Source organism: Atheta coriaria, unplaced genomic scaffold, assembly GCF_025399875.1.
Source record: "Atheta coriaria isolate IRGN ID8LTWV9N9 unplaced genomic scaffold, Caltech_Dcor_3.1 hic_scaffold_4_pilon, whole genome shotgun sequence".
NCBI classification, from domain to species: Eukaryota; Metazoa; Arthropoda; class Insecta; order Coleoptera; family Staphylinidae; genus Dalotia; species Dalotia coriaria.
Window position 1 is genome coordinate 7,476,669 of NW_027045446.1, and position 15,273 is coordinate 7,491,941.

At 41.0% G+C, this 15,273-nt stretch overlaps 1 protein-coding gene across 1 annotated transcript in view; it reads left to right on the top strand.

Moving 5' to 3' along the window:
* LOC135790164 (voltage-dependent calcium channel type A subunit alpha-1-like) overlaps positions 1-15,273 on the top strand; it is a 36,485-nt gene that overhangs the window by 16,600 nt on the left and 4,612 nt on the right. The window contains 32 exon segments of the mRNA XM_065300230.1: positions 54-95; positions 98-208; positions 654-683; positions 686-876; positions 1,236-1,339; positions 1,805-1,920; positions 1,997-2,158; positions 2,514-2,546; positions 3,717-3,929; positions 3,992-4,419; positions 4,480-4,747; positions 4,804-4,842; positions 4,845-4,944; positions 5,022-5,324; positions 5,388-5,642; positions 5,709-5,852; positions 5,913-6,114; positions 6,170-6,334; positions 8,477-8,587; positions 9,221-9,304; positions 9,428-9,469; positions 10,264-10,446; positions 10,516-10,607; positions 10,668-10,821; positions 10,884-11,011; positions 11,065-11,267; positions 11,330-11,544; positions 12,320-12,352; positions 14,325-14,446; positions 14,532-14,689; positions 14,756-14,989; positions 15,064-15,254. Of these exon segments, the coding sequence (XP_065156302.1) occupies positions 54-95; positions 98-208; positions 654-683; positions 686-876; positions 1,236-1,339; positions 1,805-1,920; positions 1,997-2,158; positions 2,514-2,546; positions 3,717-3,929; positions 3,992-4,419; positions 4,480-4,747; positions 4,804-4,842; positions 4,845-4,944; positions 5,022-5,324; positions 5,388-5,642; positions 5,709-5,852; positions 5,913-6,114; positions 6,170-6,334; positions 8,477-8,587; positions 9,221-9,304; positions 9,428-9,469; positions 10,264-10,446; positions 10,516-10,607; positions 10,668-10,821; positions 10,884-11,011; positions 11,065-11,267; positions 11,330-11,544; positions 12,320-12,352; positions 14,325-14,446; positions 14,532-14,689; positions 14,756-14,989; positions 15,064-15,254 (4,856 nt within the window).

Consider the following 15,273-nt stretch of genomic DNA (forward strand, 5'->3'; position numbering starts at 1 on the left):
CATTGAAACCGATTGATTTGAATGTAGTTAACGTGTGTGATGTGAAATTTTAGGCCTCCAAGTCGTGTTGAAGTCCATCATCAAAGCTATGGCTCCTTGCTGCAGATCGGTTTGTTAGTATTGTTTGCCATCGTTATATTCGCGATCATTGGTTTAGAATTCTACTCGGGAGCGCTACACAGAACCTGTTATAGTCTCTATGATATAGGTGAGCAAATAATCGAGTTTAGCGGTTTTTTTCTGGATTGTATTTGCGTGATTTTCTTAATAGTCTTGATTCTTGAACATCATTGCAATATGATTCATTGAATCGCACGGTATTGTGCGGAAGATAAGCAATCCGGCAAAAAGCACCATAAATCTCAACGGCTAACCGGGCCGAGCGGTGTGCGCAAAGACGCTCGTATAGCCGCCTCCGCCGCCGCCTGCGTTGCCTCGGTCCTAGTCCAAGTCGCGCAGAGCATCGAACCGTGAACGCGAAGGCGCGCATGTGTCGCACACACCTTGCCGCTCCTCACCCTTCGTGTGCCATGATAGCAACTCCTCAACAAGCTCAAACACACTCCATCTAGGCAACCCAGGCAGCGGCGGCGGGACTTCTTATCGCGGCGATTATACTTGATTTAATTTTATTTATTCTCGCCGCCGAGCAGATGAAATTATTAAGGAGGGCGACGCAGCGGCACCTGCAACACCGATAATCAATCGCAGGCGGAGCTGCAGGGGAGCAATTGGTGTCGCGACGGCAACTCGGTGTGTCTGGAGCGGTGGCAGGGTCCGAACAATGGCATCACCTCCTTTGACAACATCGGTTTCGCCATGCTCACCGTGTTCCAGTGTATCACCATGGAGGGATGGACTTCGATACTGTATTGGGTACGCCAAACCCGAATTGCTTCCTCGACCTTTTCAGAAATTAAACATAAATTTCCTCAACACAATCCGCTCTTGATTAAAAGAACTACAAGTGTCTGAAACATAGGCAACCAACATTACATTTCACTATTTTTTCAACAACTGTATTTCTTTTAACCTAGAAGATGATGTGATATTCTTGATGATTGAAAACTCGACGCGAGCAATCATTCCGTGCATGAATCATCCACTCATCCTCTCCAAATAAAGCAGCCGCCTTTGTTATCCTCGTTATATTCGACGGTGGCCGCTTTTGTGCAAACACATTCCGCTGAAAATGAAATCTTGCTCACGTTCCGCTCCGCTCCGTCTGTCCGCAGATGAACGATGCAGTCGGCAGCTACTTCAATTGGATGTACTTCGTGCCGCTGATTGTGCTCGGCTCGTTCTTCATGCTCAATCTGGTGCTCGGTGTGCTTAGCGGGTATGTTATCGCTGGCGATCTCGCCAAGCGCACGTAATTTTTTCCAGCGCCACACTTCACCACCTTCGACTTTTGTTCATGTCCCTAACTGGCGTCACGAACAGAAAAGCAAGCCACACTCGTTATTTTTTGTTCTAAACTTTAAATACACCACCAAGTTTTTGGTTTATTATAGCGAATTTTCTAATGAACGCCTGCGCGTTGAGCGGCGTGCTCAATTCCACAAGGTGCGCTCGAAACTGCAGTTTCAGCAGGCTCTTGAACGCTATCTGGAGTGGATAACACGCGCAGGTGAAAATCACCGAAGCCTCAATGCGAAAATTATGCTAAACTTGCTTTAATTTAGTCACAAAATTATTTATCGATACTTAAAACACATGCTAGATATATTTATACCTAGTTATTTAGTTTTGGTTAAGCTAAAAGTAATTTGGTGTATGCTATTCTGCTTTCTCCCAAAATTAGAGAGTTTGCCAAGGAAAGAGAAAAAGTAGAAAACAGGCAAGAGTTTTTAAAGCTACGTCGAGCTGCCCAGTTAGAAAGAGAGCTAAATGGCTATGTGCAATGGATTTGCAAAGCTGGTGAGTCATAACCTCAATTATAAGCTTACAAAGTGTGAATGTTCAATACACATTCTAAAATAAAATCGTTTTTCAGAGGAAGTAATATTAGCTGAAGAACGGACGACAGAAGAAGAAAAAATGCACATAATGGAAGCGCGTCGACGCGCGGCGAAGAAAAAGAAGCTGAAAAAGATGGGCAAGAGTAAAAGCACGGATACCGAGGAGGAGGAGCAGGAGGAAGAGCTGGGCGACGATGGTACGATCATTTTATTGACTCCATCTCACTTTCGTCACTTTTCTTACTTTCATTTTTCACTCCACCTTCGAATTCGAGTCGAAATTCAACCACAATGTTAGCCAAAAATTCATATCGAACGCCATTTGTTTACCGATTAACCTCCTTTTTTGTCTGCACTATTTTATCACGTGACCACCATCTTTGTCATTTGCAATCACTTTGGTTATCTTATCCCCCAAAACTAAAAAATAATAATAGAAAGAGAAAAATGTGTTGCAAAGATCTAGATTTCCGAAGATTTCGGTTTTCGATTGTTATTCGTTTGTTTTTGTTTTCAATGTGCACTAAACTGATGTCATGTTTTAATCCACAGTATTTCTTACAGAGTCTAAGAAAAAACTAAAAGGTATGCGGAACTGGTGGACACTACATTATTATGTAAAAATACTTAGAACTTGTTTAGTATGATTAATATTAACTTATTATTAACGTAATGAGAGTCTCTGTAGCGCCTACTGCGGACAACTTTTCATTATCCTAGTTTTGATTATTACCTACTACTATTACTAACTCTTAGTTGTTCACTCAACTCAACTATTTTTGTTTTTATTTCTTTCGTTTTATTCGAGGAGCGAATCACGTCAGATACGAACTAGTTTAGTTGATATATAAACTGCACTGATTAGTTGTTTAGCAAATGATACAATTAGCGACGGCGGCCATCTTGTGGCGCCGACTCCTTAGCTGCTTGATGTATGATTTGATCATTTTTGTGTTGCCTGAATTTTGTCGGTTCGCTCCTCACACTTACGTTGATTATGTGATTAGAGATTGAGTTACTTACTTACCGCCCCTGTACCAGGGGGCGTGTCGTACGCTTCTGGCTGAAACCACTCTCTCTCTATTGTCATTGGCGAGTAGTTGGATCACGTTGAGCGTAAGACTTTGAACTTGACATTTTATAACTACTAACAACTAGCAGTAAGACGTAAAACGTAGTAGAAACTATTAGTAAGGCGGCGGCCATTTTGGATCTATTACTAATATTAACCATTACTAATATTATCGTTTCTCTAGAGTCTATTAGCCACACGTTGTTGTTTTTCATAGATCGTACCGTTTTTGGGTTTGATTTTTGGTTGCCGTAGAGTTGGGACACTTCTGTCGAACGTAATTTTTGTAAATTGTAAACTAACTGTATACACTAGTCATTTTTGCGATAGCTGAACATAGATCTAACCTATCATAGCAACTAGGAGACGTTTGCGATGTAGTTTGCGTAGGACCAGTAGGGTGGGTTTGGTTTAGATTCGAAGTTGAACCATTCGAACACACACTCACACTGATTATGATCGAATTATTGTGCAAAATTTGTGCGCGCCGAACGCAATTGTTTGCAATGTGACTGGTTGGCACCATGCGCGCAAGTTGCTGTCATGGTGTCGATGTAAATGTCTCCTTTTCTCTCTGTGTGTGTTTATTTCGGAATGCTGGACACACACTGACTGACTTGACGCCTAGGTCGCGACGCGACTCGCTGGCGACGCATGCTTAAAGTGGCGTACTTTGTTAGCAGGTTTTGGGCGCGCCGGCTACATGAAGACCCGGGCACAGGGCCCGGGCGGGTGCGCCTCCTTCTGGCGCGCCGAGAAGCGCTTCCGGTTCGCCATCAGGCACGCCGTCAAGACGCAGTGTTTCTATTGGTTCGTCATCGTGCTCGTCTTCTTCAACACTGTCTGCGTTGCGGCGGAATTTCACGGCCAGCCAAATTGGCTTACAGATTTTCTTTGTAAGTACCTGCTACCATCAAATAAAAACCACAATTCTAATTCTTATAATGATAAATTTTAGATTATGCTGAATACGCATTTCTGGGTCTATTCATGCTGGAGATGGTGGTGAAGATGTACGCACTGGGACCTCGGATCTACTTCGAGTCGGCGTTCAACCGTTTCGACTGCGTGGTCATCTCAGGATCCATCTTTGAGGTGGTATGGTCGGAGGTGAAGGGCGGCTCGTTCGGCCTGTCCGTGCTGAGAGCTCTAAGACTGCTGCGCATCTTCAAAGTGACCAAATACTGGTCGTCACTGCGAAATCTCGTCATCTCGCTGCTGAACTCCATGCGCTCCATCATCTCACTGCTGTTCCTGCTCTTCTTGTTCATTCTCATATTTGCGCTGCTCGGCATGCAGCTCTTCGGCGGGCAGTTCAACTTTGACGAGGGCACGCCACCCACCAACTTCAACACGTTTCCCATCGCTCTACTCACCGTCTTTCAAGTGAGTCTTATCAAAATTATTCAGCGTAATAACTTTGAATCCAAATTTGATTGCTTGTAGATCTTAACCGGTGAGGATTGGAACGAGGTGATGTACTATGGCATTGACGCGCTGGGCGGTCACAAATCCGGCATGATCTACTCGTTATACTTCATCATTCTCATGCTGTTTGGCAACTACACTTTGCTCAATGTGTTCTTGGCTATCGCCGTCGATAATTTAGCCAACGCCCAGGAACTCACAGCTGCCGAAGAGGAACAGGCTGAGGAGAACAAAGAGAAGCAAGCACTGGAGCTGGAGAAGGAGATGGAGGCGTTGCAAATGGAAGGTAATACAATTCACTTCATTCATAACATCATTTTACTACAAAATGCAAAATTCTAGGTGCGCCTCGATTAGATGGCAGCTCTTCACCAACAAGCCGCCGAAAGAAAAAGATGAAAAACCCGAAGAGGAAGAAGAAATTGTCGGACCCAAACCTATGCTGCCATATTCTAGCATGTTCATACTATCACCCACAAATCCGTAAGATAAACTATAGTTACCGAAATAATATTATGGTCAACAATATTGTCAAATTCGAAATGTTCTTTCTGTTGCAGTGTAAGAAAAGGGGCACATTGGGTAGTTAATTTAAAGTACTTCGATTTTTTTATCATGATAGTGATAAGTCTGAGTTCGATAGCGTTAGCGTGCGAGGATCCCGTTGTGGAAGACTCGCCGACAAATCAAGCTCTAGATGTTTTGGATTTGGGGTTTACCGCCGTGTTTGCGACCGAACTGCTTCTCAAGATCATCGATCTGGGAATCATTTTGCATCCGGGCGCGTATCTGCGCGAGTTCTGGAATCTGATTGACGCGATAGTCGTCGTCTGCGCGCTCATTTCGATGGGATTCGATTTCTTGTACGTCCTAACCTCAAATCATAACCCAATTCAAAAACTAACCAAAGTTGTATTGTTTTACAGGGGCACATCTACGAGTCTGTCGACGATCAAATCCCTAAGAGTGCTCCGAGTGCTGAGACCTTTAAAAACAATTAAACGAGTGCCCAAATTAAAAGCAGTGTTTGACTGTTTAGTGAACTCATTAAAAAATGTGATAAACATTCTGATAGTGTACATATTATTCCAGTTTATATTCGCTGTAATCGCCGTTCAATTGTTTAACGGAAAGTTTTTTCACTGCACTGATTCTAGTAAATTTACGGAATCGACATGTCAGTGAGTATCTGCGCCATTTTATAAAGTTTTATGTTTCAGAAAACTAAAAATTGTATTGTATTTTAGGGGGACGTACTTTTTATATGAGGAAGACTCTGATGTGCCCCGCATAGAAGCTAGAGAATGGAAACTGCAGAGTTTCCATTATGATGACGTGGCCATGGCTATGTTAACACTATTTGCTGTGCAAACTGGTGAAGGATGGCCACAGTAAGTATTTTATTTGTACTAAAAGTGACAAACTGAAAAATTAATGCGAAATGTCTTCAGGGTTTTACAAAATTCAATGGCTGCCACATATGAGGATCAAGGCCCAATACAAAATTTTCGTATTGAAATGTCCATTTTCTACATCGTGTATTTCATAGTGTTTCCATTCTTCTTTGTAAATATATTCGTTGCCTTGATTATCATCACATTTCAAGAACAGGGTGAAGCCGAACTGCAAAGCGGTGAGATTGATAAAAATCAGGTGCGTACCAATCACATAACCTCAACTAACGTCTATCTAATGCGTAAATTTTTAGAAATCCTGTATTGACTTCACGATACAAGCCCGTCCGCTAGAAAGGTATATGCCTAACAAGCGGAACAGCTTCAAATACAAGATCTGGCGTGTCGTCGTCTCAACGCCCTTCGAGTACTTCATCATGATGCTCATTGTGTTCAACACGCTGCTGCTGATGATGAAGGTATGTTGCTCGTTCACTGCTTACTTACATGTTGCAATATATTTCAATAATGACGCATCGTAAATCGTAAGAATTTGAAAAAAGTCGGCAGCCTGATCAACGCACGTCGGATTCGAAATTTACTAAATTTAAAAATAACTCGAACTCAAACTGGATCAATCAAAAGAACACGGTTAGCACAAACTCCGGCGCCATTGTGAAGGAGGCACACTAACAACACCTTAAAACAATTGCTTTTCAGCAACAGAACAAAAACTAAATTTTTATAAACATCAACTATTCAATCAAAAACTTGAACAATTTATGTTTTAATTAGTAAATCTTAGAATAGCGATAAAAACATGATGAATAGTTGATGTTTTAGTAAGATTTGTGCAATGAGGAGCGCAAATCGATTCAATGTTATATATATATATGATCTAACACCACCAACGGAATGCCCAACTATAAATATTATGCAATTACAAAACGCACCTTGTTGATGAATCATACATTCTCGGAACAGCATCTTGCCGTCAGTGTTAACGTTGATGTGTGTCGTTCGTTTCCTTTATTTTTCATGCGAGATTGTCGTTTGAGCGATCTTGAGCAAGGTGTGTGCGTGAGGCAACCCAACAAACATCAATACTCCTCCGTATAGACAATCTTAGCTTCGACCAATCACTAACCACGTCTTATTACTTACTAATAACTAACAAATCCTATCGGTGTGAATGTATACGTGTTTAGATACAACTTGATCAAGAGTTTGGGCGAGAATGAGAGTGTCCTGCGAATGCGTCATCAAATCATCGGCATGTTGCGCGCTTTCTTAACCAAAACAAGCAGCTTTACACACATAACCTCAATATTTGACTATTTTCATGTTTGTCAGGATATATGTGATGTAATTTGGTTGATTTGGTCATAGGCGTGTGTCTCATAGTCGAATCACACTTTGATTGATGATGCCATTATAAACAAATTGATTGAGATGAAGTTTCTGCTCTCCGGCAATGACCGACCAGGATGTGTAATTACGTGCAAAGCATGCGTCTTAACTTATAAATGTGTATGTTGTTGATATTCTAACGTAACTTAATTTGGCGGTGGGACAGTGCACACGTTTCACGCAGTTTACCTGTTCGTGGCGTTAAGGGACTGATGAAAACAAAATGGCAACTGCAGAACTAACGGCTACCTGTGGCTGCGGTGCACACTCCTTTCCACCTCACAATCAATTCTATAAATTTCTCTCTCAGATACATAACAATGCCAACTCCTCATTAGAACGCTGCAAAATTTATCATCACTTAGCAGTGATGATGATTTTGGGAGTGTTTAGTGGCCATTTTGAATTCCTTGTTAATTTCCACTGAGAGAAACTGAGAATCGCAAAGCATACACAAACGAAATACCTGTATGTTAACAGCATGATGGGCAAACCGATACCTTCTCGAAATCGCTTAAGTACCTCAACTGGGGCTTTACGAGCATGTTCACGGTGGAGTGCATCCTCAAGATTCTTGCCTACGGCGTGCGGGTAAGAAATGAACATCTAGCGTTCTCGCCAGCGTTCAAAACATCCGGAATTTATTTTATTCTTTTATTTAAAAACCAATATTTTATTTCCAAATCACTTCAAAAATATTTACTTAAAACGTTTGTTCGATGTCAAAACTCAATGTTCATAATATCCCGACAGTCCTAACCTCACCCAACAACTACTCACAAATGGCTTTGGGCGTTTGTTGTCGCATGCATGCAAGCAACTTTTCTTGCGTAGAAAGTAGCGTGTAGTTCTGCAGGCAATTTTATGTATACGCATGCGCTGTGTGCCACTGCATGCTTTCAGCGATTCTTGGCAAGTGTCGCACTCTCTCTCGACTCACACGCACCAGAGAAAAGCAACACTCACCGATACACGACCACAAAAAAATTTAAAAAAAAACATTTACTCACGGCGACTTGGAGCGCGGAACGCGGGATATCTTCTACTCGTACAACCGACTGCCGACTTTTCAACCCACTGATTTACAAAAAAAAAACAAAGATTTGATTGATTTATTCAATTTGAGAGCAAAAAAAGCAAAAAGTGATGTGAAATGAAGGTAGGCAGACTGCTTGTAGTGCAGAGTAGCTACATATGTAAGTTGTTTGTAGTACCACGATTCTCCACCCGTGCTCTCCGACACCCTGGCGGCAATGAATATTCTGTTTACTTTCCTCTTCCTTTGTGAAACCGTACTCAAGCTCATCGCTTTTGGAATCAAGGTAACGTCACCAAATCTTACGTATTACTAATAATAATGCTACATATAATGTATTTCTGTATCAACTCTCAACAAGTACAAAACCAAAACACTTGTAATTCACCAGATCAAGCTCTATATTTTTGGGTTTGCAAGCACACCACTTCGTGAAAATCGTCTGGAACCACTTTTGACATGTTGACCAAAACTCATTATCTACCGTAGATCAGTTTACATGTAGCACACTTAATTTTTATCCATCATAATTCATTTTGTAGATCAATATTTAAGTTGTTTTTTTATTCATAAATTTTCAGTAGAAATTTTTGCCAACTCATTATATTGTAATCGGCTGAACGTTTTCCAATCTATGACACTTGAAAACGAGGCCTTCGAAACGTAGATTTTAATTACGCTTACAGTCGTAGAATATCTCAAGATTGCATGTCAATAATATCCTTGTCAATTACCCTCCGAACAAAAAACTAAAATTGATTTTAAATTCAAACATTAATCTAACTTAAAAATATTAAATTAAATGTTTTATTCTATTGGAGTATAATATTTTTAAGTTAGGTACAAAGCAAACATTTTTATAATTTAAAATTTTGTAAATAAATATTATGTTTGTATACTGACAAGTTTTATTCCACAGAACTTCTTCAAAGATCCTTGGAATACCTTCGATTTGATCACGGTGGTTGGCAGTATTATCGACGCGGTGGTCGTTGAATTTGGTGTAAGTAAAACAAAAATTACTTAAATTTTCTTTATTCAAAGTAAAATTGAGCAAATGAAAATCTCAATTTTATTTTGCCTGTTTGACTGTCGATGATGTCGATGAATTTTTCTGTAAATAAAGGAAAGGGCAGCGGCGAAAGTGTCAAAAGAGTCAGCGCAGAGGGTATGTTTGTCCTGCAAACCAATCTAAAACCATATATATATGCCCGAAAACGTCATGTGTCTTTTTAGCCAGTTTTCTCTGCAGACAGTGCGTAGATGCGTAGCCAATGTGATATTCTTAATATAGTAAACTTTCATCCATCCAAAGTATAAAAAATAAACGAATTTATACTCAAACTTAACCTCAGAACGCAAATAAATTCGTTATTTTTGTGGCTAGCTGCTTTGGATTCAAAGTTTACGGTGTTCTTCTAAATCTCCTCTAGTTTTTAGTGTCAACAGAATTACTAATTTAACCTTTTGGATACTCAAAAACAACAAAAACACACTTTACAGGTTCAAAAATCAATCTTACACTTGACTTAAACACAGAATGGAAACTGAAGCAGACCGTACTAGTTAACCTCTTCTAGCAGCCATTTTGTGCACGACAAATGCCATGACAATATGAATTGAGGTTATGTGATTGATCTAACCCACTTTCTTCCAAAGTATCCACAAGGTTGGGTTTAAATTAGGCCAGACCAATGTGCAATCTTTTGAATCTGTTATCATGAGAGCATTTTCCAACTTTCAGTTGAACGTAGTGAGTGTGTGTGTGTGTGTTTAATCATACCGTACTGAATCGAATACTAATTAGTAACTAGTGCTAGTGTGCAGTGTGCGGCGCTCCGATGTTTAGCTGAATTGTGCATTTGAACTTTAAATATTACTAATAAAATACCTCGTTGGAGTTGATGGGTAGTGTCTGACGTGGATGAGTGCATGTATCAAGATGGCGGTTTGCTTTTCTAGGACAATTTCATCAACGTCGGCTTTCTGCGGTTGTTCCGCGCGGCGCGTCTTATCAAACTCCTGCGGCAGGGCTACACGATTCGCATCCTGCTCTGGACGTTCGTGCAAAGCTTCAAGGCTCTTCCATACGTCTGTCTTCTAATAGCGATGCTGTTTTTCATTTATGCTATTATTGGCATGCAAGTACGTCAATAATCACAAAATTATTAACATTTTTAATTTACTAATATTGTGTTATTATTATTTTATCAGGTATTTGGAAACATTGCTGAGAATCCAGCAGAGTCTATCAATCGACACAACAATTTCCGAAATTTTATACAAGGCCTTATGTTATTGTTTAGGTATGTAAAAGTAGATTTAATATCAAAACACTTTTTAAAATTTCACTTTTATGTTCATAGATGTGCAACGGGCGAATCCTGGCCGAGTATTATGTTGTCCTGCATAAAAGGACGACAATGCGATGAGAAATCCGATAAGGAGGACCCGCTTAGTTGTGGGTCAAACCTGGCATACGCCTACTTTGTATCATTTATCTTCTTTTGTTCATTTCTTGTAAGTATTCCACAAAAACAATAATTATACAGATCGAGATTTCACCAAATTTATACTTTTAGATGTTGAATCTGTTCGTTGCTGTCATCATGGACAACTTTGACTATTTAACAAGAGACTCGTCTATTTTGGGCGCCCATCATTTAGACGAGTATGTAAGAATATGGGCTGAATACGATCCAAACGCTACGTAAGTGAATCACTTAAATGTTAGTGGTTATGTTCATGTATAACTGGTTGCAGAGGTAAAGTCCTGTATCAAGAAATGTACGACATGTTGAAAAACATGGACCCGCCGCTGGGATTCGGTAACAAGTGTCCCAATCGGTTGGCGTACAAAAAACTTATAAGAATGAACATGCCGGTGGATGCAGAAGGCCGGGTGAATTTTACAACCACACTCTTTGCACTTATACGAGAGAATCTTGCCATTAAAATGAGACCAGGTAAATTGGAATTAGAAAAATGAATTTCTTGATTAAAATGGATGATATTAAATGTTCGACAGCTGATGAAATGGACGTGGCCGATGAAGAACTCCGTGAAACAATAAAAATAATCTGGCCAATACAAGCGAAAAACATGGTGGACTTACTAGTGCCTCCACCGGACCAGCTCAACACTGGTAAGATGACAGTGGGAAAGATCTACGCCAGTTATTTGATATTAGAGAGCTGGAGGACGACCAAATTCGGCCAGCTGGAGTCAGCCGGAGGCAATCAGGTAAACCACACGAGTATCCTCACGAGCTCACGAAGCCATTTTGAGATTTACTAACATTTACTAACATCAACACTAATCTAGGAACAGACTAATCGGGAATTTACGAATAATAATTGGCATTCTATAGACAAGAACACAAAACAATCAGAAACTGTATCAGGTTTTAAAGATCAGAGCTGCCCCTCTTTTAGACAAGTAAACAAATCAAATTCACAAAATAATCAAAAACAAAAAGAAGTGTATAGTCGGTGTTAATTGTACCTACTTCTCTATTATAATTGATAATCGTGTAGAGGACTACGTTGTAGTTGATATACCTACGTATTCGGAACTTTTATTTGTACCTCCCTTTGAAATATGTCTGATCGTAGAAAGACACAACTCAGGTTGTGACATTTTCAATGTTTGCCATCACGTGCATGACAGAATCATACTTTAATAGGCAACCCAACATACATTTCAATTTAAAGCTTACTTTAGTTTCTAAACGTGCACATGATGGCAATGGTTAATCTTATCAACTGGACATATTGTATTTCTCGCAGTAGCGATCAATGTTAAGCCTTCCGTTTGCGTTGGACTTTGTTCAATGTGCAACGTGCACGTGTGTCGATCTCCCCCCAACACTGAGATTAGCTAGAGCCCCCCATCTCTCTGTTTCTATCTCTTGTCGCCCAGCTACAGTTTTTACTAGAACCTTCACCAAAATATTCAAACGAAAAAAAAGTACCACCCGCCCCGAACAATGAATCAACTATCTTTATATCTATTTCAGGGTTTTGGAAATAGCCCCTCAGCCAATCACGCGGTAGTATATTTGTTATTTTCTTCCTTATTCTAAGAACAGCATTTGTTCATATTTTCATTCTCCACATTTGACACGCTCCTCGTATTTTTAGCAAGCGTAAACATTTTTTTACGATGATCTCATTCATAGTACGGTCCTGTAGCGAGGTGCCGTTTTTGTGTCTTGCTCCTTGTTCTCGTTCTCTCTGTACATACGTGCTCCGTTCGATGATTTTGCACCCACTTTTTTAGATGAGCATCGATGTCCTTTTTAAATGTGTACATATCTAATATTGAATGCCCTTAACTTCTACCAATTGTTTGTGTCTTGTCTTTCGATTTTAATCTTTGATCTTGTAGTAATATGGCGATGACTAATGGATATTTGCATGCGTTGATTGATTAGTGACCATGACCAATAGTGTACATAACCTCCTATTACTATTATGATCCTTCTTTTACGAAGCAGAACGCAGTTAGCACTTGAATTCAACTATTTTCGATTTTTAACTGTAAATACACTTAAAACTCGACCATGACTGCTCTGCTCGATTTTGCATGCTTTTTTCGAATACTCTGCGATCGTGTGCAATGCTCTGTATATACCTGTACATACAATTTTGACAATTTTGCTAACCAGAGAGTATTTACTGATATTTTGGGCACAACTCTTTAAAACTTAAACTTGATTATTATTGATGATTGATTATTACGAGTAGTACGATATATAATGTAATTATGCTAGACTTAATTCGGAGAATTGATGCAACGCGCAGGCGCGGTAGCGCACGCCGGCCCTGTTGGTGTACTATGTGTGTGTGTTTTGTGACATGCCCAGCCGAAGCGGATAGGTCGCAGATCGTGCGTTATGTTGATACTTTGGTTTTTGGCGTATAGGCGAGTCTGTTAGCGCAGTTGTTGTGTGTTAGCCGCGCGCGCAGACGCGCTGCGTGTTTGTAAGCTAAAGTTGTGTTGGATATGGCAGAAGGCGTCGTTTTTTGACTGTCTGCTGGACATGGCCGGCCAGCTGGGCAGTCGCGCCGGCTCGATTAGTCTCGAAGGCGCACCGCTCATGGGCGGGCAGGAACAACCCGAGCAGGCGGCCGCTGCCGCACCTGTACCCACCCACGCCCACACGCTGCATCCCCTAGGGCCGGGTCATCATCCGGACGACACCAAATCTCTAGCTACGCTTGCTAGACGCAACACCAAACGACGCTCCTTAAGGTAAACATCTACATCACATTCATTTACATAAATTAACAATAAACTTTCTTTATTTGCAGGAACAAAAAGGTGAAAAATAACGACTTGACGGTAACCAAAACAAAATCGATGTGTGTTAGGGCAGAACTTTAGGTTTAGGTCCAGACGGTGATATAATAATTGTTGAATGTCTATCAGATTTTTACAGATCCACTGCTATAAATACTCGTGCATAATCTTTGCTCTAAAAAATGATGACATAGAAACAGTTTAAACTTTAGTCAGGTATAGAAGGTACCAATTAGGGTCGAGACGAGATCAGTCTAGGATCTGCATGTCGATCATCAACTTCTAATCAATCTTTCTAACACTAGCGCTTAAAAATTGTAGGCTAGGATCTTCGTCTTGTATTGAAATCTTTAGATTAATTCAATTTTGCAACTTTCGCAACTTAATAAGTAAATTAACAGTATTTGTGTGTTTTAATAATCTAGTTAAATTAATCTAGTGCACTTTGTGATCGTGTGTATAAAGTATTCAGAGAATTAATTTGCACCAATTTTAAGACATCAAGATCAGCATGTATCTGATTTTTGCATGAATTCTATGTGTATCTAATTGTTACGGGACTTGGTATGAATGGGACTGTTTTAAGTACTTAACGAAATTTGCGTAATTTCTTCGGAAGTTTAAACTAATACAAAGGAAAACATCAATGACCAGTAGTTTGATCAGTAGCGCTGGTAGTCTGTAGTCTGTGACTGATTTTACCAACATGTCCGAAGCAGGTGATGGAACTACAGGATGTTCTTAGCTCACGCCGTCCATCGATGGAGAGCATAGGCGATCAGCAACATTTACATCCGGCGGGTAACTACCCGAACACGCATCGAAGATCACCGAGTTTAAGGTAATGTATAAACACGTGGTACTACTGCGCACGCGTGATGGGCTGCGGTGCGAGGTTAGGTTTGTATCTTTTTGGTCATGCGTAGACGTGGGAACTCCCCGTCGATGCAGCGTAGTCCCTCGCCGGGACGTAGGTATCCATCACATCTGCACCACGATATTGGCTTCTCGGACACGGTGTCCAATGTGGTTGAAATTGTAAAGCACGAACATCAACGTTCGTCGCAGAGGCACCGGAAAGGAGGTAGTAAGGACTCATGACGTTCGCCAGTCTTTAGCAACGCTCTTGCTGATTGTGACTGTGTTATAGGTGAGTTTCTGGGATCATGGTCGGCGTCGACCAGTCCGGCGAGGTCACCCTCGCCGACCAACAACAGGCATCACTACAATGTGCGGCATGGAGGCGGCGGAGGAGGAGGTGGAAGCGGAGGCTACAGGGCGCCGCACCGGGGTGCCGCTTACGGTACTACCAGCCTTTGCCAGAGATCTAGATCCCCAAGTCCCACACATCCCGTGCCTCATCAACACGGTCCTCCTACAATCGGTATTAGCAGCATCGTTTCTTACACCAGAGGTATTCTAAATGCCACTTTGTGTGGGGATAATGTATTGTTGTAGCTTGCGCGGTTGTGGGACTTCCGGTGCATCATTCAGCGGCCATGCAGGGCAGCGTGCAACACAGCCATCCTGTACTTGGGTCTCGTAGAGGGCAAGGAAGGAGACTACCGCCAACTCCATGCAAACCTTCGACGTTACAATTACGACCAGGACCCATCAACTTTCCAAAGTTGAATGCATCGCCAACCCACGTAAATAATCCTCAAAAAT